This window comes from Gobio gobio (assembly GCF_949357685.1).
Source record: "Gobio gobio genome assembly, chromosome: 8".
NCBI classification, from domain to species: Eukaryota; Metazoa; Chordata; class Actinopteri; order Cypriniformes; family Gobionidae; genus Gobio; species Gobio gobio.
The window spans coordinates 31,841,548-31,865,177 of NC_137114.1; the positions used below are offsets into that span (position 1 = coordinate 31,841,548).

A 23,630-nucleotide genomic window follows, 5' to 3' on the forward strand; every position below is an offset into this window, starting at 1 on the left:
TATTGGAAATGTCATTTTATTTATGCTTTTACAAACATATTTACAGTAACCAGTAAAGCAGTTCATCATCCAGTAGTTTAAACCAAATATATGCTCAAAGGTTGTTTTCAAGATGATGATCTCTAATACAGTTTTATCCCACTAGGCTTTCTTAGTCAAACCATATTTCACTTGCTGACTTTGGCATGGCCTTAGAATAATCTTTGCATCAAGTCATTAATAAGACTATTTGCATTTGGAGAAAGCATTCCACGTACACCAACTGTCTTCTCCAGAATATAAGTAAGAAATTAACTATAAGAGGGGTTTGCATTTAGATATAATTTGACAATATGCTGGATTAACGCTAATAAGCTTATTCAATTGATGAACACAGCCATTCCAAATAAATAAAAGCAACAATAAACCAATCAAATTCTCACAATACGGCCTTTCGAGGTGCACTTGCATCATTCCATTTAATAAGACCAACTCCTCATTTTAACATGCTTTGCCTTTTTTCCATTTAAGATATGCGGTTGCTGCACATTTCCAGTGCTGCAGTCAGAGACTGAAGGATGCTTTGCTAAAACCATCGTATATTTAAGGAGCACTGAGAAGGAAGTTAAAACATGGATCTCCAAGGGCACAGCCTGTAGGGATGCGGAGTTGAGCCATGATGGTAGTCCTATAGGTGCAGGTTTGTTACAAGGGATAGCCAGTAGGGGGAGCTTTGTCATACTTATTGCTTTCTAGTGAAAAAGGTGGAATGCGCACGTCAAAGTGTGAGCCATCTGTCCTTTCAAAACAGAACGTCCCCCTAAACAAGGAAACAAAACATGATAGTCAAACTATTACTGCAAGGCAAAATAACTGAGTGAAAAAAATCATTTATACATCACATGGCCAAAAGTATGTGAAAGCCTTCAAATGAACAGGTTTAGCTAATCCATATACACCAAAATCAAGCATTTAGCCATCCAATCTAACAGGTGGACCAAATTTCCTCTTCAGATGATTTTAGAAAATTAAGCATTGATCATTAATTTGCTTATTTCTTTACTCATTCATTTGCTTGTTTACTTTAGGGCTGCAGCTATCGATTCTTTTTGTAATCGATTAATCTAGCACTTAATCGATCGATTAATCGGATAAAAAAAATCTGTGTTTTTAAACAACCAAAACAAATAATGCATATAACGAAAATGAAGAGGAAAAGCAATTTAATTTATTAATATGCACAACAGGTTTCATGCTGTAATCTAACCCTGACATAAAAGTAAATCTCTTTTATGTAGATTTCTACACCTGCAGCATTTACCATTAGGCTACTAACAAATAATATATCATTTCTGGGGTGAGCCTATTTGCTATGGTAACCTTGCAAACTGTGTGTGTGTGTGTGTGTGTGTGTGTGTGTGTGCTGTATCAATTTGATACAGAATACATACATTAATTTTCAATAGAGCGCTGCATTTGGCTTGCATCACTTGCATAGCGGTGTATTTTAGGTGAAGCATCCGTTAGAAAAATCGCGTCACAACATCACGTCCCGGTGTATACAGTGAATGCTGAAATTATTGTTGCGTGGCTACATAAAAGTTTAAAGGTCCCATTTTTCGTGTTTTTTTTAAAGCTTTGATTGTGTTTACAGTGTGCAATATAACATGTGTTAATGTTTCATGTGTAAAAAAACACAGTATTTTTCACACAATTTACTTTTCTGTATACCGCTGTTTTCACGGTCCTCAAAACGGCCTGAGAATTTCCTCGTTCTATGAAGTCCCTCCTTCAGAAACACGTAACGAGTTCTGATTGTGCCAGCGGTTCCCGTGTTGTGATTCGACAGCAGCTTAGCACACATTGCCCGGGAAGGTCACGCCTCTTACCATAACGGGGAGATGAACGCGCTCAAACTACAGCCCCTGAAGGCCAAACAAAGGTGCTTTGACTCCGGGATGAAAATAACAGCGTCTGATGGCGACAAACGCAACCGAACCGACCCGAACGCAACACTCCCTCTTCTCCACGAGGGAGCAACAAGACCACGCCGCCTTTTTCGCGTATTCTTGTGGGCGGAGGTTAGTCAACAAACTGTTCTACTGACGTAATTAAAGCAGGATGTACATGGATGTAGTCCAAACCGGCCGTTCGCTGTAGGCTTTGAAAGGGAACTTCTGTTAAATAAAATATCTCGCTTGGCATTGAACTTTGAGCTTTATCATTTTACAGGTATTATTTATGCTCTAACAGCAACATTACACACTAACTAAAGTTTGAAAAATGGGATCACGAAGAACAGGACCTTTAAGCATATGTGATGCATTGCCACGATTGGTCTGACTGGCGCGAGAGAGAGGAGGGTGTGTGTGTGTTACTGATTTTCTACTATTAAAGTTGGAATTTTTCCAACAAATGCAAAGTGCATTTCTTTGTGATTTTAAAATACTTGAAGGAAACGGTTCACTTTCAGCAGTTATTGTTTTCTGTGGGGCAGATTTATGTTTGTTGTACAACAGATACAGATACATTAACACAGTAGTAGACCTACATTACATTTATTTGAATGCATTAATGAGAGAGTGATTGTGTGTGAATTACTCATTCCGTCTCTATTCATTATGAAGTAGGGATGTGACGGTGAGGTAATTTTCCCACCGGTTAATTGATGTGTGACAACACCGGTAATACCGGTATCACCGGCGTAGGCTTTTAAATCACTAATTCTATCTAACCGAAAGTAACATGCACACGACCGCTCTGAACTGAGAACGCGCCAGTGCGCACACACCGTGAATGACAGCTCGTCTGTAAATGCGCGCTCTGTGAGGCCATGGGTGTGTCTCAATCAGTTCCCTAGATCAGTAGTCAGGGCACTGATCAAGCATTGATCAGTCTATGATTGAGATGAACGCCATGAATGAATAACAGTTAGTCCGTAAAGCCTTGTTTATACTCGACGCGCCCGCACGAGCGCGAGGGAGCGTGCGGCAAAAATAAATGCGCGCAGTCAGCGTAGCGCGGAGGCTCGCACTGCGGAGCCAGGCGAAAGTAAACAATGCGCGCTCTGTGCGGCCGTGCACATTTTACTTTCGGTTTTGAATTAGCGCCAATTCGGCTGCGGGTTGTTTGAATTGTGGGTTCATTAGCCTATTATTTTTAATGAAAAACACAACAACAAAACAAATGACAAACTCCCTTAAATAGGCGCTTTTACGTTTCGCTTTGAAACCAAATCTTAGGCGATCATCTCAGTCAGCTCCTCACAATCTGATGAATGACTCCTGCCGCTGCCGAGACTCACGGTCGGATCCTGCTTTATTAAGCAGATACGTTCAGTTTTTATTTGTATTGTCTGTTCTCTAACTGAACTAAAAAAATTTATTACTATAAAAAAATCAAAAAGACGGTGGGCGGTGCCACGGTGGGCAAGTGATGTAACCGGTGTTGAGTCTGGACACCGGTAACACCGGCAACACCGACTATCGTAGCAAGCCTATTATGAAGCTGTGATTTGTAATTACTTCAAAGGTATTCAAATATTTGCCTTTAACGGTTGAGTTTCTAAGCTACTTTAGTGACTTTACTTTAGTCACAGGACAGCGTTGACACTGCGTTTCTGCGCAGCTCTCCGCGCGCGATCTTCAAGTGAAAAGAGCTCTCCGTGTCACAGAAAAAAGCTGAGCACTGAACGGATAAGTTTTCCGTATTGTTGTTTTTGAATAGTGCACAATCGCTTCAATGTTCAAACTGGCAAGGCTTTAAAAGCATTTACTTGACAAACTTTATGAGGGAGAAAGTGAAAGCGATCTGGCTTAGGTGGCTTGCGCGCGCCGTGTGTGTGTGTGTGCGTGTGTGGCAGCTATAAGAACGGTAATCAACTTACATAAACTGTGTAAAACATGCAGTTACTATAGTGATTCTGGGCATCTAGAATCTAAACTAAATTCAAAATGTATCACGCGCTATGGTGTGCTTCCTGAACATTGAACAGCGGTCCGTGTGAATCAGATCCCTGCGCGTATAGTAGGGATCTGATAGTAATCAGATAGTAATTTAACGAGGCTTCGAGGCAGAATTTTTGCCTCGAGGAATTTTTGTAATCGAGTTCATCGAGTAACTCGATGAATCGTTTCAGCCCTAGTTTACTTCATTTTATAATCACAGAAAATTAGAATATTTTTCTATTTTACGAGCAAAGGTGGAGTGTTTATTAATAAATACGGTTATTTACCCTGTAGTGAGGTGTAAAAAAAAAAAAATAGCCTAATAGTTTGTTTATCTGACTAATAATTTGTGTCTGATTCGTGTATCAGAGTATTCCAATTATTGTCTGTTTTGATGTTACATAAACATTAAAAAATGAAGAGTATTTCAACATGTGGACACATCCCTCTCATGCCATTACAGATGCATAATTTTTACTGTATTTCTGCACGAGATGAGAACACATTTTTATAATTTCTTGGGTCAAGAAATTGCAATATATTTCCTCATCCCTAGGAGGTTCAGGTTGTAAGAGTATGTTGATAATCTCACCACATATGTCCACTAGGTGCTTGAAGTGAAACATGACTGCTGTACTGAAACGCTGGCTGTTCTCTTGACAAAACAGGCTCCTAGTGAGATGAATGACAAATTGCATTCAGCAAACATACATTTCCATAATCTTTAAATCTGGTTTATGCTTTTGCTAATCAACAACTTACCTTGCCAACCACCCCTCTTCCACGGACTGTTTCCAGGGTCCCTGAGAGACTGAAGATCCTCCAGTGTCTTTCCCTGAGTTGAACCACCTCATTGCCCAGGTTCTCCAGACGGATACAATACCGCCACTGAGGAAAACATCAACATATTATCACTAACAGGTCACCAATGGCCATTCTATAAATAACCCTTTTATTGAGTTATTATAAAAAGCATAATTAGGTAATTTGGCCTACCCAATACACATGGGAGTTTTGAGCTTCCTGTGGACATACAAAAACAAATCTGAATCAAGACCACAAAGAAAAATCATTCCACTATTATAAATAAAAATGCACACACATATACATACATGTATACACACATACATTAGAGATGCACAAACTCAGTTGCACATTAGGTAGTTTTCATAAACACTTGTCTTCAATTTATTTAAGCATACATATATAATTCACAGAAAATGAGCTCCTCTCTATTGTTTTTTTAATAGCTAACTAATGAACTGTGAACACTGGATAATTTTCCTGAGGTAAATGCAACGTTAAGTGACACATCGTTCACAAGCTGTTTCACTGACGTCTTTCTGCGGTTGAAACACTGATTGAGACATTATTAAAGTAGACATGATTCATTTTGGTAAGTGCTGTATCTTTCAACAAACCTTCTGGGGGGTATTCCAGAAAGCAAGGTTAACTTACCGTCACAGATATACCTTAAACTCTCGGTTTATTAACCCAAACCTTGCTTACTTGAGGTATGCGGTTCCAAAAACGCGTCCGGGAGTAAGTTCAGACAACTCAGAGTATGTTCCCGGTCAACACACAAGACATTCTCAACAGAGCGACGAATCGACGATTCACCATGGAAAAAACACGCCATTCTACTTCCTTCTTCTTTTGTTTAATGTGATTTACACAACCTACTTAATGCACATCGCCACCTATTTGGTGGTTGTGCAATCATTTTTTCAATGTCTTAATTTATTTAGTAATCTTTATTCACTGAGAAAAGGATTATATTGTTTGTTTGATGCTAATTAATTGAATGCAGATCCATGTGAGAGTTGACAATAAAATAAATAATAAAGTGAGTTGCTATGGCTACTTACATACCCTGAAAGTTACCTCCCTTTTTGGAACCAAAAGTTGAGGTTATCCGTAAACTTATCCTTAAACATACCCAGGTATGTCACATAACCTGCTTTCTGGAATACCCCCAAATGTTCATGCATGTTTTTTCGTCCTGTAACTTATATTAAAGTGGAAGAGATGACTCGCGCTGCCACTTGAACTGAGGCACTACAGAAATCTGTCACGTCACATTTAAGACTGTCAAAACGCCATTTATTGTTTGAATTTCGTGATAAAATGGGCAAAATTTGAAAGCTAGTATCACAAGTAACAAAGCACAAAGCTCTTTGCGATTACTGTATTATAATTTTTAACTATTAAGGTTTTATTGTCGTGTTAACTTCTATCGGCCGCAATTATTGGCAGATAAATTGGAGCATCGCTAATATATGCATAGTTGTTTTTAACTTTCTATTCAAAGGATTCTTAAATAATGTATCATGGTTTACACAAAAATACTGAGCAGCTGTTTTCAACATCGCTTATAATAAGAAATGTTTCTTGAGCACCAAATCAGCATATTAGACTGATTACATAATGAGAAATTGTTGCAATACATTGTAACCCTCCATTCTTACTCTCATGCCCATGTAGAAGGGGATAACAGTGACACGGATGTTCTCTGTGGTTTCCCGGTGCACATCTGAGAGCTCCAGCCAGGGATGGTTCTTCTCCTGCCAGGCCCGTAGGGTATCTCTCGCAGTGAACGGAGGATCTAAATGAACAATATAAATGCAATCCATCAGAATTTTTTTTACCAGAAATAGTATTAGTTGAATACTGTTGAAAAGAGTTGGAGAGGACTAGTTACTTCTGGAGGGGTTGAACATGAGGAAGCGTTCAAACAGCTCATGCTGGATGGGGACCTGCTCGGTGGAGTTGTAAGGCAGGATGTCTTCATGACTCACATAATCCAGACCTGAAAGACAAGCAGACACAGAAAAAAAAATGAAAAGAATGACAAGACAAATACAACAGGCAGATAATGGAATGTTGAGTAACATGGAGAAAAACGACATTGTAAAAAAAACAAAGCTAGTTTAAATTCTACGAACTTAACCTTTAAGGATAGTTGAATATTAAAGTTTACCTGGAATTGCATACAGGGCTCTGCTATCATCATGATTTGCCAGGAACGTGACTGCTTCAGTCTGAGACCGCTGAGACTAATAGTGACAAAAACAAAGTAGCAAAAGTTGACAGTAACCTCATTATTGCTAATATCAGTAGGTCATCCAAGACAAACATAAAGGCATTGCTTATTCAATACAATAAAATGCGTCAACGTATACTACTGTTCAAAAGTTTGGGGTCAGTAATGCTTTTATTCAACAACGATGCATTAAAATTGACAGTAAAAAAATTTCAGCACTGATAATAAGTGTGTCTTGAGCACAGAATCAGCATATTAGAATGATTTCTGAAGGATCATGTGACACTGAAGACTGGAGTAATGATGCTGAAATTTCAGCTTTCCTATCAAAGGAATAATTAATTAATTAATTTTTGATAACAACTGATTATTGAGTTGTTTCTTCTTTTTTTTGCCAAGAAATACAAAGCAAAAAGCAACCATACAAATCTCAAACCCACCCCGGCCCGTCCCACCCCTGGTAGACTTCAAGAATAAAAAATAAAATACAAACGTAGGAAGAAAGAATAATAAAAATAATAATCATTTTTACAAAGATGTTAAAAAAAGTTGACAATAAGTAGCATGCCATAAATTCACAGTCTTGACATTAGCCCCATGCATACGAGAAGTTGAGTGTTCCATCGATATAATGTCCAACAAAGAATAAATGACTAATAAATAGAGATCAGTTATTTTAAATTGTAATAATATTTCATAAGATGACTATTTTTGATTAAATAAATGCCTTGTTGAGCATAAGAAACTTCTTTCAAAAACATTTGTAAAAATTACCATCTCGAAACTTTCGAACAGTAGTGAAGATGCAGCAAAGAAAAGGGTTCTAAAATATATATTTAATAATTTTAAAGTGTGGTTTAAGTGTCCAAATATGCTTTGGGGCCACACTACATCAATTTACCATTTATATATGCATTTTGAGGCCACTTACTATGTGAGGGCAGTCTCTGGTGTCTATGAGGACCTGGTAGTACGTATGCATTTTGCCCTTTACCTCTTTAGACCCATGGCCCACAGAGTCTGGCTTGCTGAAAAAACACAGGACAAACAGGATCATTAAGCAGAAATACAAACTAAAGAATTTAATCAGGAATAAGCCCAAAAAATCCTCTACTACATACCTGTCAGCCGCAGCAGGACTCACATCTCTATCGTAAAGACGAGCGTGCCAGGGAAATAACACGATTCCTCTATACCCAAAAACACTATGCAGGAAAAGCTGTGAATGTTAAGAATTAGAATTATTGCAGCAGAGGAATCGGAATCAAGGGATTTCACAATTAAACTGATCACTGACCTGGCCTGTTTCATATTTGCCATGCTGCTTCAGAGCTTCAAATATTCCAACAGGTTCCAGTATTTTCCCCTCTGGCCTGTTTCTACCAAAGAAACAATCATTAAAGACTGTACATTGTAATATCCCATAGCTAGGACGGTGAACGACATCACTTAATTCAATATCCCAGCCAGCTTATGATCAGCAAAGTAGAATATTGTGCAACATATAAAAACATGGAGGAATATTTGGACAAAGACCAGACTGAACCTGAAGCTTTTATGGTGCACTAGACAAACAGACACGAGCAGAAATAGGACTTGTTTACTGTCTGCTAGCTCAGGCCCAGACTGTCACTTATGTAATGAATGGCTTTTGGGGGGCTTGAGAGCAAGGCTGAGGTTTGTCCTTCTTGTAGGCCTCATTTAAGTGTAGTAGTATCTAACCTATTCCATTGGCATTTTAAAATAAACTCAAAAGTAGTGTGATCAACATATCTGGTTCGAGCGTCACAGTTTGAGCACTGAAACAATATGGAAGTTGTGTTGCAGGTTTGCAAGCACGTGAACCATGTAAACTACAGTCACAGGTAATATTAAACACGTGACAGCTGATATTAAATGATCAACAACACGAATGCATTCCACATGCGTTGTAAAAGCATTTGCTTTCAAAATAGCTTGAAACTAAAACTCTGCGCAGTTGTGTAACAGGAGGACATGGTAGGACGTTCGTTTGCTTTAGCTCTTACCGTGATGACATGAACCTCGTCTGTTGAAAACTGGACAAACCGCAAGCTGAACACAACGGCCGGGGTCTTTTCGTATCTATTCCGCTGCTGAAGTCTAATGCACTCAATATTCTGTGAGTGCATTTGTGCTGGTTATATTTACTAGCGGTGGACAATAAGCCCCGACGTATTGCACACGCTGCCATCTTCCTTTAGCTTATCAGCACATGAACGGACACCGGCTATATCTTTCACGTTAAAACCAAAACTCACATTTAAAGCGCGTGAAATTCAGGAATATTGAGAAGCACAAGTTAAATAACACGTAATTAAGTTTTTACCCTTATATTGCGATATTGGACACTACAAAGTGGCACAGCATTTCCCATAACGCATTGCGACAGGAAGACGTCGACATTCGACAAAGGTCATACGTCCGTTCTGTTCCTTACGTGATACATTTTTGCCGAGAGATTCTTTCATTTATTATTTTGGCATTCCACTCATGTAAGGACATTTCGTAAAGATTTGACTAGATTTATTGACCCCACTTTTTCATAAAATATTTTAAGATCTTTACAGAAAAAAATGAGGGTGTGATAGATATTATATAGCTTTATGTGAAACTTCCCAACTTAATTAAAGTTAAGTATATGAAACTTAACTTTAATGTGTCTCATCTATTTTAATTATTCTGTAGAATGTATATATAAAAAAACATCATAGATAGCCTACCTGCTTCCAAAAGTCTTCCGAATATTTACAATTACAAAATAAATGTGTTGAGAGTTTCAGGTTCAAGATTACAAAAGGAACATTGTGGTCACTTAAAATTAATTTATTTTATTTTATTCAGTAAAACGTATTACTTGCTGACCAAATGTTCTCAATTGTAGATATAGAGATAAATTGTTTCAGTTCAGAAGACGTTTTGGGTAACAACTGATATCTTTGAGTCAGACACTTTCTGATTATTTTTACACTATATCCAATATATTAACACCTCCAATAACAAGTTTTGGAATTTGCCGGCACACTGTGTTGTAACTAAGATGCGTTTTTATTAAAACTGTATCTATATATGCGTCTCAACGTATTTCTTTTCAATGTGTTTTAAAATTAGTTTTCTTTTATATTACTGTAGTTTCGAGTGTATGTTGACTTTGTCGGTTGTCAATGGTTGTCAAATACAATAAAATATCCTACAAATTCAACACAAATATTCAACAACATAAATAAATAAATTAGCAATTCATTTAAACTGATACAAAGAGGATGCTTCACGTCTTAAGTTTTTTGTTAATTGACAAATTAAATAAAACATCATAGAATATAAAATAAAAGGTGATGATGGATTATAAAACCATATTGGTCTATAAGAGAATAATTGACTTGGGAACTTTATGCTTTATAACTTAAAGCATGTTTTTGTAACTGTATTTATGAGTAAAAGATTTTAACAAAAGATTTTTTATCTCCACTATTAAATCTGAAAAACTTGTTTTATTCAGTCATGCACCTTAATCGAAAAGGCCAGTAGGTGGCGGTATGCGATTATGCAGTGGGTCTGCAACCGGCCAATAAACACGCTGAAGAAGAAGAAATCAGCTGATATGCAGGGCTGAAAACAGAAAACATGCTCAATTTAAGATAAAATATACGTATATGAGTGTAACATTATAGTTTAGTTCGGTTGGGAATATTGTCTGTTTTTAATTTATATAGTGTGTGACGCTGAATTGATTGTAGTTTTAGTTTTTAGCCTTTTGATAGGTTAAATAAGGAAGTTCCCTTTTTGCTTTACGCTACTTTTCAATTTAGTGTCCGCACAACCTGTATTTATTACTGAAAAATACTACTAAATGCAAGTTAACGTGTACTGAACTTCAGCAGACATATTTGTTATCATGGCTTCTTCGTTTAATATCGGAGAGAGGTTTCGGGAGAAGGCGAGAGATATCCTGGAGAGAGAATCTGCGATATCAGAAGAGCTGAAGGAAGAATTGAATGCTCTGAAAGATCAGTCCATCATTCCATTCAAGACTGTGAGAAAACTACACAAGCTTCTTCAAGAAAATGGTAAGAAACCTACACATGTTATGGAATACTTTGTAATGCTTCTTATTGCAGAAGTTGAGCTTTTATTTTTACTTTATAATATTTTTATTATTTTTGTATTATCTGTGTCTTGTCATTGTCATTCTGTTTGCGCTTCTGTCACCAAAACAAATTCCTCGTATGTGTAAACATGCCTGGCGATAAATCTTTCTTATTCTGAGTTTGATGTTTTTGTAGGTCATCCAATGTATCTTCATGAGCTGTTTGAGGACAGCACACTTCATCTTCCAGAAGTCATCAAACCTCCAAGGGTAAGAATCATGGCATTACTATCTGGGTTTACATTAATATTGTAAAATTACTTTTGTTGTGTTTGAGGTTTGATCATCTAAAATAACTATTTATTTAAACCCAACAGAACCCCCAGCTGGTGGCCCGCCTAGAAAAAATTAAAGCAAGACTTGCCAATGAAGAATATAAGAGAATAACACGGAATGTAAATCCGCAGGTGAACTCTCTTCTGCAGTCGTCATAACAAACATGTGCTCTATAGATTTTGAAAATACTGTCATATTTATTAATATACTGTTTTACTCAAAAGGAAATGAATAATCATGGAACCTTAGCAGACTTTGGAAGAGAAGGTGAGGATGTTCCCTTTTCTCTTCTCATGTTTAATCTGTCTCCCTGTCTTGTTTTTCATCTTGTCATTTGTGTTCTGCAGTACGTTCTGTGAAGGCAGTTGTTGTTACTGTATTCAACTTCCTGGTAACTGTAGTAGCAGCATTTGCTTGTTCGTATCTGGGCAGTCAGTATATCTTCACAGAGACCGCAGCAGTAAGTCCACACAGCATTCACACCAATCAATGCACAGTGAACATTTCCGGTGTTATGGAACTAAGCATATTATTAATGGTTATATGTGCGTTTTTTATTTCAGAGAGTAATAGCTGCAGTGATTGCAGCATCTGTTGTCGGTCTTGCTGAGCTTTATGTTCTCGTCCGGACTATGGAGGGAGAACTTGGAGAGCCCTAATACCAACTAACATCATCCAATATTTCCATACAGTATGTTTTGTGTACGGCTTTATATTTTTTGTTCTCCTCCAAATCCAAACAGCGATATGTTTAATAAATTAGCCTTGATCTATCATATAGTAAAGGGTTTTGCAAAGGAATCCTTTAAATTAAAATGTACAAGATTAGATCAGTTCAATTTCCAGACACTGGAAGGTATGTCTTGTTTTCCACATCTATCATCTTAGTATTTATTGGGATGGCTTCTACAGGAGTCAATATCTTGTTTCAGTCATAACTTAGAGACATGGTTGTTAATAATTTGTGTTTTGATGTTTATTGTAATTGTTATTTACTCACAAGACGTAGTGTGGGAAAATGTCATTTTTTTTTTCTTTTTTCTTTTCTTTTTTTTACAAGAAAATAATAATAAAAAACATCCAAAAAGCTAAAGTTGAGTCAAAAGCATTCAAAAGAAAAGAAAAAACATTTATTATATCACACTCCCTGGTGATGCTCACTGTTGAGAGTCAAGCTTTGTTTAACCAGGTTTACAGCATTTCCTGTTGTAACGCAGATCCAGTGCTTACTGTATGTTGTGTACTGTACGTCCTGCACATGCACCTGTGTATTTGACCTTTGGCAAAGCTACAGACACAGTATAAAAGAAACCAGAAATGTGCAGCTCATGAAAAGTTGCTCTTATGCCGCTGAAAATTAGAAAAAAGATAAAACAGTAATAAAAAATTTTTGCCAATCTATCTGAGAACATGATATATTGTACCTTATTTTTAGTATATTCTATTTCTTTCTTTCATTAGTAAATATGAAATTTACTAATAGATTTCTATGTCTCTATCTTTGCAGTCTATAAAATGGCTCCATAATACAGTGAGAATAACTTCAAGCCGTTTTGTAATACATCAGAGGCCACAATTTCTAGAAAGAGCCTGCCATACACAAAAGCCATGTCTCAAGGTTCTGTATAAATAGTCGATGACCATTTCTTGACTAAAATGCAATAGTAGAAGCGTCATGCTTGAAATGCCGTGGGTTCCCATGGACGTCTTGCAACCCCAAACCACAGTATCTACTATATCAGAGTTCAGTTTTGTCCAGCAGAGGGCAGTGCAGAGTGTTCATCTAGGGCTGAAGAGGGCCAAGAGCTCACTCAAACTTGCGCAAGTGGTTATATAGGGACTGGACGTAGGTAAAGACACACATGGGGTCTGGCTTTCTGCCCATCACCATCATGTCCTCCACTTCAATAAGCCTATCGCAGCCAGCTTTCTTCCTGGAAATAGAGAGAAACAGATTTAACAGGGGTGGACGTGTATGGCTGTTTCTATTCATTCTCAGTTTACATGATAACTGTAATACATATGTTCAGATGACGTTCATAGTGCAGTTTTAGGTCCGTGAATATTTCAGTATGTGGGAATTGGGACACTAGGAGAATGATGTCATGCTGCAGGGCTGTCAAGTTGGAGTAGCCAGTGGAGGGGAAGGGGAGGTTCCTCTGAGCTCAACTGGGATTTGTTGGCATGCTTTACTGGTTTAAAGTACCGGTTACGGACACCCTAGACTCAGACGCATTGGAAACTAAGTAACATTATCTTTTGTGCCGTACTGTGAGGTGATGTGTAGCACAACTGCAGATGATTTGTGTCAACTTGCATTTTGGAATCATTCTGTTCAGCTTGTTAGGTTGGGTTGCATCAAGTTCACATCTCATCTGTCTGGTCCATTCCTATTTAAAGACTTTTAATACTTTATTGGCGTTTTTAAATGAAAATAAATATGTCGTTGGTATTTACTAACATGTATGTCTTTCCAAACTTGTATGTTATTTTTCCATAGAACATAAAAGGATTTTAAAATAACCTTGTCAAAGCTCTTCTCATAGTTATCAAGACTGAATATAGCACACAATCTCTATGGATATTTTTTTGCTACATATATGCAGCCTTATTTTTTTTTTGACATGTTTTTGAAACATGAGGTTGAGTACATAATGACAGAACATCCCTTTAATATCCTGCAAAAAGTACACTGATGCTTTGGGGTCAATACATTTTTTAAATGTTTTTGAAAGGGCTGCATTTATTGTATCCAAATAAAACAGTAATATTGTGAAATGTTTTTACAAATTAAACTGTGACACATTTTTTATCAGGAATGTTTAATGAATAGAAAGTTCAAAAGAACAGCTTTTGAAATTAATCTTTTGTAACATTATAAATGTATTTAGTGTCACTTTGATCAATCTTATGCATCCTTGCAATGTTAAGTACAAGTAGGCCTATTCATTTCTTTAAAAAAAAAAAAAAAAACGTATAAATCATATTTCTTTTTTTTTTAGTAATCTTTTCAGTATGATAAAGGGATGACACTAAGACAAACTACTCAACTTCAAGAGATTAAAGCACCATGAAGTGTGTCGACATCTCAATGCCATTGACAAAAGTCGCCTCCATTCCAGTGACTTACTCTGCAGTGCTGAATGCCAGCTCGAAGTTATGTTTGCGCTCGGCAGGGGACAGGACGTTGTAATCAAACTCTGTAGGGAAGAAAGAGTGGACTAGGGCGCAGAATGCCATGCCGTCACTCCAGCTGGATGAGAAGTTTTGAATGTCGATGTTCTGCAGATTAACGGGAGAGAGTGAAGCCATTATATTTCACAGGACACTGGGGTTTTGCCCCCGTACCCATCAACACAAAGTCAAAACTGGCATATATATATATATATATATATATATATACGGCTAAGGCAGTCTGTCACTGAGAGAAATTGAAATAGTCATGGGTGTTTGCCGGCTGTCTGCTCTGGTTCTCGTGTTTACAAACTACTCTCTCTTGATTCTAAATGAGGCTTGACCATTACTTTACTATCTCTAACTAGAGCGACACGGGCTGGTTTGCAAAGCCGCACTAGAGTCAGTCAGAATATGTATGCAGAGGAATCCTAATACCACACATATAATGTTCACACTCTTACCGGTGTTAATAAAGTTATGCTAAAGCTAATAAACAGAATAACACGTTATAATGTGCTCAATCTTAAAATAACAGTATAGGAAACCCTATAAAGCAGGATAATCTACATCTTATCAGGGTGAAGTGTTGTTAAACCTTCAAAACACTGGCCGTGTTGATATGTGTGCAAAGCTCCCTTTTTTTCTTCTGATTTGAGATAAGTCCTATGACGTCTATGGAATATCTTACCTGGTACCCAATAGTCTTGGATCGACACCATTCCAGAAGAATCTGCTTGATACTGCTAGCACTGGATACTCCAAAGCTCTGAGAGCGTTTTAGCTTTGGTTTGGAATCCACAGGCTTGGGTCGACTGAGTTGGGAAAGATCAAAGCAAGAGGTTTTTACTTGGATTGACTTTGCAGAGTGTTGAAAAAGCACATGGTTGCATAGATAAACAGAACAATTCCATTACCTGTTGTTTTCAGAGTCCAGCCTCTCAAAAATGGACCTGCGGGCCTGGGCTCCAATGTTTCGAGGTAAAGTCTGGGACCTCACAAGCTCCCTTCTGCGCTCAATACCTCTGCCGAAGGATAAATCTCCCGGCATATCCACATTCCTGATGCAAAGAGATATAGATGGCTGAGGAACATTTCAGTTCTGTGAAATATTATTATTTTTTAGGTAACACTTCATAATAAAGTTTCAATAATTAACATTACAATATTTATTGTTAAGTTCATGTTATATTCATGTTAGATCAGAGGAATAATCATCTGCTCTTCAATCATATTTCATACATCTCGAAATGTTAAAAATGCATTAATATACACTACTGTTCAAACTTATCTTATATTTACCAAGGCTGCATTTTCCTTCAGAAATCATTTTAATATGCTGATTTGGTGGTCATTTGTTGTGCTGTTTAATATTTTTTTCTGGATATTTGATGAATAGAAATTTTAAAAGAAAAGCATTTATTTGAAACAAAATGAGAAATGTCTTTACTGTTGATCTTGATCAATTCGATCCATCCTTGCTGAAACAGATGTTTTAATATATATATATATATTTCTGACTGTATAAATGGTAGAGTAGAGAAATTAACATGAACTGCGATTAATAAATGCATTAAAGGGTTCACCCAAAAATGAAAATTGTCATCAATTACTCAACCTCGTCATTCCAATCCAAACCCGTAAGACTTTCGTTCATCTTCTGAACACAACTCGAGATATTTCAATGAATTCTGAGCGATTTCTGTTCCTCCGTTGACAGCTACGCAACTACCACTTTAACGCTTCAAAAAGTTCATAAAGAGATTGTAAAACTAATCAAGATGAATCGAGCGGTTAAGTCTGAATTTTTTGAAGAGACACAAACGCTTTATATGATAAGATTTAATTTAGGCTTGTATTCACACACACACATTAGTTGTTGTAGATGGAAGCTCAAGCATGCTTGCTGGACGTGCAGGAACCAATTTTCGTGTGTTGCGCAGCACGTTTGAGCTTCCCACAAGAACCGCAGGTTGAGCTTCTGTTTATGTTCGCTGATCAATGTTTATATATGAATAAAAGCCTAAATTCAATCTGTTCGTCATACAAAGCGATCATGACTCTTCAGAAAATTCGGACTGAACTACTCAAATCTTATAGATTAGTTTTACAATCTCTTCTTGAATATTTTGACGCGTCAAAGTGGTAGTTGCGTAACTGTCAATAGAGGGACAGAAATCTCTCCGATTTTATTAAAATATCTTCATTTGCATTCCAAAGATGAAGGGTTTGGAATGACATGAGGGTGAATAAACCCTTTAAGTAGACCTATTATTGCTCGTTGTCAGTTCAGTAATAACTAATGCTAACAAATTGAACCTTAAAGTGTTACCATTTTTATAAGAATGTCCTGCTAAGTGAGAGAATGTTGTACATTTTATTTGCATTTATGCATATTCACACTCAACCCACCTGTCTGTATTTTGTGAGAAAAGCCCGGAGTAAGTGACTGACTTGGCCGGAGCTGAAGATGCTTTCTCTGTAAGACAAAACATAAAGCGACACAAACAATGAGATAGACTTTATGATAAAGGCACATTCTGTGTATATGAGTCAAAGAGATTGATTGAATTTGTCCTACCACTAAGCCGTGGAGAACCCATAGTCCTGGCCGGAGTTGGAGCCCATGTTTTCACAGACGGCACTGTAACCACAAGACCAACACACACATTTAGGTACGGACAGCCGAAAGAGTCATCTGTAGTCTCACTCTGTGAAGCTGTGATGGAGTCACACCTGCATGAACAGGAGACTCTAGTGGCTGGTTATCGATGCTGATTGCCTGACTGTTTGTCAGTGAATCTGTTATGGTTGAGGGCATTGCTTGCATCGGGCTACCAGGTGAATCGGGACTCTTCATAACTGCAGAGTCAGCCACTTTGGTGGTTGCTGTGATGGGCAGGTGTGGCATCGCCATGGGAACGGGGGCCGAGTGCTCCTGTGACACACCGTTGGGTGGTGAGTTTCTCCTCAAAGGCGCAGTAGAGTTTTCTGATTGAATAGAGGATGTAAATATGTTACTGAAGCAGTATAATGGTCCGTTCACACCAAAACCCATCCATCCATTCCGAATTTTTTATTATAAAAATTAACTACATTGTTTATTGCAATTTATGACTTTTTTTTATTGACAATTTATTTTGCGCTTCAGAATTTTTGTTAAGGCAACACAAACTTTCCAGAAGGAATATGGGTAATACCTGTTGAGGATATGTGTCCATTCTCCAAGCCTTGGGATGTTGGTGCTGGATCCACTTCAATGGGCTCATCTCGCTCAATGCTCTGTTAGAGAGAGAAGAAGCATTTACAGTTAATCTTTAAGAAGACTAATAATTTAGTTACACTTAAATGTAATCTTTAGCAAATCTCAGAAGGAATATCCATTTTTGATAACGTACATTATTATGTTGTGATGCGTAAAGTCACTTGTAGCATTTAAATATGATTGATTTTAGTTTTTAGAGATTTATTTTTAGACAAAACAAAGAATTTTAATATCAGTAATCAGTTATAATATCAAGCTGCAGTTAAGAAAGCATCTGATCATGGCGATGTGGACATTTGGAACAGCTCTGCAATTCACGGGCATCATGTCAACAGATGATTAAGCTGTTCACACACTGGCAATACAAAAAGTGATTAATACGTGAAAATTCTTACATATAGCTGCTAGAAATAATTAATTAGCTTATTGGTATTTTCCAGAATTTGAAAAAATATATCAATCCCTGGTGCCCCTAAAAACAAGTATCCTTTACAAGAGGCCATGTCCCAAATGGATAAGCACCAAAACAGGACAACTGATGCGATTATTCAATAAACCCCAAGCAAAGACACGAAAGGAGACAAAGTGGCTCCAAAATGTTTTTTTTTTTTTCAGGAGGGCACATTCTGCCAAAATAAATGAGTAATGTAATCCAATCAAAGACATTTGATTGATGTGGTCACTATGATTCACTATGGAGACCAGTACTAATGTTTACAGAAGCCTAGTCTCCTTTAAAAAAAAAAAAAAATCTCTGGATCAGGGCTGATGTGGGTCATCAATAAAGATATTGCTGCTTTGCTGGTCTATTTTAATCTTTAATAGCCACTTCTGCCCTCCATGCACTTTTCTGCATGACCTAAATGCAAGATCACATGTTGATATTAGTGCCTTGAAGTTACACACTGACACATGAAGGTCGCTGCCTTGCTTCATTTCCTTCAGACCTCAACCATCAAATAGTTATACAGATACAGATGTTTGGCCTCGGCTGCAATGAGCTAACTATTATTAAAGCAGATTGTCTTCTAAGGGGGTGACGGACTAGTTTTTTTAGGGCCTGGAAGTAACCCAAAAGAATGACTGTGCATGTTTAGTTGTCTCTGGCGCTGTCATTAATTACCTGGCAGCTTATCAATGGACTTTAAAAAGCTCTTTTGTGTGGGGCCTGAACCTCACTAGTACATGCAAACACATGCTAATTTTGCTAACAAATGTGCACAGGCTATGTATAAGGAAGTGTTTGTTTATGAATGCAAATGCCAAAAGACACAGGGATTAAAAACCAGGCATGCGATCAAGAAAGCACTGCAATTTAAAAGAGAAATAACTTCCTAGTGAGACTCAAGGAGTAAGTGAACTGGCGAGAAGGAGACCAAGTGACATCACATCTAAAGAATGCTGGAGGGGCGTGCAGTCGGAGGGGAGCAGCTGCCTGTCCCATTGAGAGAAGGAGATAGGGGGAGAGAAAAAAATTCACCCCGGCCATGAAACGTATCCAACTCTGATTTGCTGGCTGAACACGCAGGTTCTCAGCTCAATCCAGTGTTGAAGTTGCTGCACTGCAAGCGTCAGTTTTTGGACTGTGTCATATGTCAGTCTCCCTAGGGGATATCAGCAGACACGTGACCTGTATAAGGGTTTTCGCACAGCCTGAATTTGCAAAAACATTGCCTGCAGCCATTAAGGTTTGAATCTGAAATTCTTCTAAATGCATCGGTTCAGGCACTTTTCTGGCACAGAGGTCACCTGCTGCTCGGCCCCTGGGCTAAATTAAGAGGTGTAGGGGGGAATCTTACCACACCCATCTCACATGTTCAGTGAACCGCATGCACTCACCCCAGTTGCTTTTTTTCCCTCCAGGAACAACACATTCTCAATCCCAGAGAATGCGTCATCACATTAATAGTGAGGAGCAATAAAACAAGTCCAGGAAATCGGGAGGTGAGACAGAACATGTGGAAATTGCTATGCTACTTTTATTCAGCTTTTATGTTTCAATCCTATTAAAGTTACTATTCGTATTAAAAGCTTTGAATTAATTACAGTTCATTTTTTATTCATAAAATTATTTTTAAAAGTCAAAAACAAATATTGTTTTGATTAAAATGGCACGTCTAAAATGTTCCATTTGATTGACAGGCATGTACATGTGCTATAAAGTATTTAAAGTACAGCATTTATTCACTATTATTCATTTAACCTAATTAATTATCAACTATATCAATCTGAAAAGAATGATTCATTCACAAATCTGGGTCTCAGAGCAGGTTTCGAACAGACCATTGAATCACTGACTTGATAACTAATGCAATCAGATCAGTTGAATTCCCTATTTAATCATTTAATGCTATTTGTTCAACTAATCATTGAAACAAATTGGTTTAAAAAAGGATTTGTTCATGAATCGGACTTCGCTATCAGGCTGCAAGCAGATCACTGAATCATTGAGATGTTAACTGAATGAATCGTCTAATGGAATGATTCGGCCACTGGGCCTCGAACAGATCATTGAATCATTGAGTTTTAACTACTGAAGAATTCACAATTGAATCATTCAATGCTATTGCTGTGAACTGATTCAACTGATTCATTTAAATCACTATTTTCAATGTCATTTATCATCAACATAACCATTTAGTTGTTCAGCTCAACTTCAGCTCGAGTCCTCTAGCCACACAAAATAGTGAAAAGAACTGGACAGTCCATACTTTTGTCCTTAGGGAGGGTCACTCATCTCCTGTACGTGCTGTTCCTCCATAAGTGAGGACACTCAAAGACAATGAGGGTGGTGTGGAGAGCAGCGTCGTCTCCCAGACTATACAAAACAGACCACTAGAAGACTGAATGCTGCCCCTTCAGAGACACAGTAATCACTCCTGCAGGTGAGAAGACAAGAAAAGGCCTTGAGGAGTCTTCAGTCTATTTGTTTTCTCCTACAATAGACCTACATAAACCGAATGCCTCTAAATGTGGTTACTATGTACAGTCCGTTCAGACAATGACCTCCCCCCTTACAGAAAAACTTTTATGCGAGTCTAAATGTCCCTCTACGGCAAAATAAGAATTTCCCCAGCGCGTTGGCAGCCTGCCTGTGCAATGCTGGGGTGCATAAAAGAAGATTTTTCTTGTGGATAATCACTAGGTTGTATTGTATATAATCTCTGAGTGATTTGATGGTGAGTGAAATAGGAGTTTGGCGGCTTGAGCATTGTGACTGCAAGAGAAAACAGAGAGCTGCTCTGTGTATGATCAGAGAGATGAATGCCAGTTTTGATGAAGCTCTGTGTGTGTGTGTGTGTGTGTGTGTGTCTGATTTTAAACGTATCTGAGGGGATATTCTTGCCTCTCTGTGACATTTGAGATTCTTGGAACGTTGTGGTGGCGGGGGAATGGAATGGAACATAAACAACAATAGAGGGGCATGTTTGTGGGAGAACTCTAGAGGGTTCAGTGGACTCATTCCAGCCCCAGTCACTTAAATCCTACAGATATACAGCTCTTACACGGCCCTCTCTGGTATTAATAAGCCATGCTGATAATGCTATTTATATTTTCCCAATGTACAAATAGCTGGGCTCAATTTGGGACTGGGGGTCATGATCAGAAAAACGCAAAGTGGATACTGTTTAAGGCATAAATCAACAGTGTGGAAAGCAAATGAATCATTTGTGATTAAAGAGAAATGTTTGCCCCCAATTTGACCGACAGTAAGTCAGAGAGATGTAGAGTCTATAAAGTTGAGACAGATGGGGACGGGATGCCTGGTTTGTGAGGGTCTTTGCTCTGTAATTTCCTCCACAAACTCAAGTGTTCATGCAGAAAGAAGCCAAAACACCTGTTTTTCAAAGCACCACAAAGCCTGCAATTTCTCTCCTCTAGAAGAAGCAGGAATGGAAAGAAAACCTGTGCAGAGAAGCAGAGAGAGTGACGTTTGAACACTCAGCTGTGTGTGAACTACAAGAATTTCTCCTGATTTCTCAGGGAGTTGGGTGTGCTTCATTTTCACTCCCACGTACTCACAAATTCACAAAGTACACTGTAAAAAGCCTTATAAAAATGCTCCTTCAGGCCATGTAAATACGAGCCCCTCTGACTTAATTTAATTGGTGTAACTTAATGTAGTCAGGGGGGTTTGGTCATATTAAGTCCAGTCTGACATTATTATAAATAATGATGAGTCAGCATATTCAAATTCAATTGATCAGTTTGTTTTGTTTGCTTGAGATTTACTTGAACTAAATGACTGAATTAGTAAGTTTAACAGTGATATTTGTGAACTGGAGCATTTCAAACTAACTAACAAAAATTTGCCATCAAGTCTTGGAGCAGGTCTTGACCAGATATTTAAATCAGAATTGAAAACTGAGTTGTTAACTGATGCAATAAATCACTCAAATTCACAAATGATTTAGTTAATGACATTTGTGAACGATTCAAGTGATTCATTGAAAAGAGTTGGTTCAAAAGAATGATACATTCACAAATCGGATGTCAGGCCACTAGATCACTGAATCACTGCATTATTAACTGATATAATCAGATCAGTTGAAATCACAATTCATTTATTCAATATGTGAACTAGTTCAACTGATTCATCAAGAATAATTGGCTCAAAAGAATGACTTTGTTATCAGATATCATTATCAGGTCTTCTGATCATTGAATCATTGACTGCTGCTATCAGATCGGTTGAATTTACAATTTCAATGATATTTGTATTGAAAAGAACCTGCTAAAATTAATGAAAATTGGCTTGAAAGTATTTGTTCACAAATCAGATTGTTTTCAAATCATGTTTTTCTAAAAATGTATGGAATGTATTAGGGTATTTGTTGCATTTAGTCAAGAACTTCATCTGAGTACTTTGTCCGTCCACCTGGTTATTTTAGATGCTACCACACAAAAACATTTTAGCTTGCCTAACAAAACATTTTTACAGCATGTACGCCTCTTTGGTTTACCAAACAACCTTATAGTGGGAAGTGCGCATGTAGTGCACTCAAAACTAAACTGTCCATTAGCTACTCATCTGTAAACAATCATGTGTGTCCTGACGCATTGACGCAGGAGCACCTGGACTCTTGAGAAACCTCTTCAGATTAAAACTGACCACTTCAGTATGATTCACTGCAGCACGATTGATGGTTTGTGGCCCAAAGGGACGCGCTACTTCTACAGCCCCACCTGCAGATGGAGAACACAGACCTGGGCAATGGTCAAACACACCGCCTCAGGCCAGAGAGAGAAAAGGGACAGTTCCAGGACTACACGGCAGCTTGCTCACAATATCTAAGAGCTTAGTTTGGTTAGACTGTCTAGCGCCAGCTGAGATACCAACGGTACTCTGCTCCGGTGACACATGGCATAATGTGACTCCATGCATGGTGTATAAGCAAGGTCTTCACTAGAGTTTCTTCACCTAAATTCTCTGCACATATGCATTCCTACAAGGTGGGACAATGGTTCCTGAAGGGCAGTGAGGTCATCCCATAAACAACGAATTATTAACCTGTAACCACGGAGATGAAAATACATGGCATTGTCTGGAAGTAATTAGGAGAGCCAGGGGCAGCATGGGAGCGGCTGGATGCCTTTCTCTAGCCTCCCATCCACAATCAATTCTCTCTTTTCCACCCTCCCTCTCACATTCCCTTTTTCTCACCCTCTCTTTCTCTTTCTCTCTCTCGCACTCTACTGTATTAATAGCTGTGCAAAGGTTTTTTGTTCTACTCCTTCTTCTCTGCCAGGAATCTGTGCTGGACGTGGAGATCCAGGCAG

At 38.0% G+C, this 23,630-nt stretch overlaps 3 protein-coding genes across 5 annotated transcripts in view; 1 reads left to right on the plus strand and 2 right to left on the minus strand.

Moving 5' to 3' along the window:
- Positions 1-9,418, minus strand: poldip2 (polymerase (DNA-directed), delta interacting protein 2). 2 transcript variants are annotated; one of them, XM_079824276.1, is made up of 11 exons: positions 8,997-9,418; positions 8,267-8,348; positions 8,091-8,188; positions 7,901-7,997; positions 6,907-6,982; positions 6,628-6,735; positions 6,395-6,531; positions 4,923-4,949; positions 4,689-4,814; positions 4,519-4,598; positions 1-799 (listed from the first exon to the last, which is right to left on the minus strand). In XM_079824276.1, exons 1-11 carry the CDS (start codon positions 9,179-9,181, stop codon positions 685-687), a joined length of 1,131 nt encoding a protein of 376 aa, XP_079680402.1. In that variant the 5' UTR covers positions 9,182-9,418; the 3' UTR covers positions 1-684. The 2 variants fall into 2 exon arrangements, with proteins under 2 accessions (XP_079680402.1, XP_079680403.1); XM_079824277.1 differs by having other exon boundaries at positions 2-799; positions 8,267-8,342; positions 8,997-9,398.
- vma12 (vacuolar ATPase assembly factor VMA12) lies at positions 8,623-12,809 on the plus strand. Of its 2 annotated transcripts, none has more exons than XM_079824279.1 (7): positions 8,623-8,834; positions 10,869-11,054; positions 11,271-11,344; positions 11,452-11,541; positions 11,635-11,677; positions 11,758-11,870; positions 11,974-12,809. In XM_079824279.1, the coding sequence occupies exons 2-7, from the start codon at positions 10,883-10,885 to the stop codon at positions 12,067-12,069; spliced, it is 588 nt and encodes a 195-aa protein (XP_079680405.1). In that variant the 5' UTR covers positions 8,623-8,834; positions 10,869-10,882; the 3' UTR covers positions 12,070-12,809. The 2 variants fall into 2 exon arrangements, with proteins under 2 accessions (XP_079680405.1, XP_079680404.1); XM_079824278.1 differs by having other exon boundaries at positions 8,750-8,834; positions 10,866-11,054.
- The window catches only part of smtnl (smoothelin, like), a 20,216-nt gene continuing 8,866 nt past the window's right edge, over positions 12,281-23,630 (minus strand). Inside the window, exons 3-10 of the mRNA XM_079824275.1 lie at positions 17,785-17,866; positions 17,321-17,575; positions 17,166-17,228; positions 16,997-17,063; positions 15,502-15,645; positions 15,276-15,399; positions 14,541-14,692; positions 12,281-13,344 (exon numbers count right to left, since the gene is read on the minus strand). Of these exons, the coding sequence (XP_079680401.1) occupies positions 13,218-13,344; positions 14,541-14,692; positions 15,276-15,399; positions 15,502-15,645; positions 16,997-17,063; positions 17,166-17,228; positions 17,321-17,575; positions 17,785-17,866 (1,014 nt within the window). The 3' untranslated portion in view covers positions 12,281-13,217. The remainder of the gene's footprint in view (positions 13,345-14,540; positions 14,693-15,275; positions 15,400-15,501; positions 15,646-16,996; positions 17,064-17,165; positions 17,229-17,320; positions 17,576-17,784; positions 17,867-23,630) is intronic.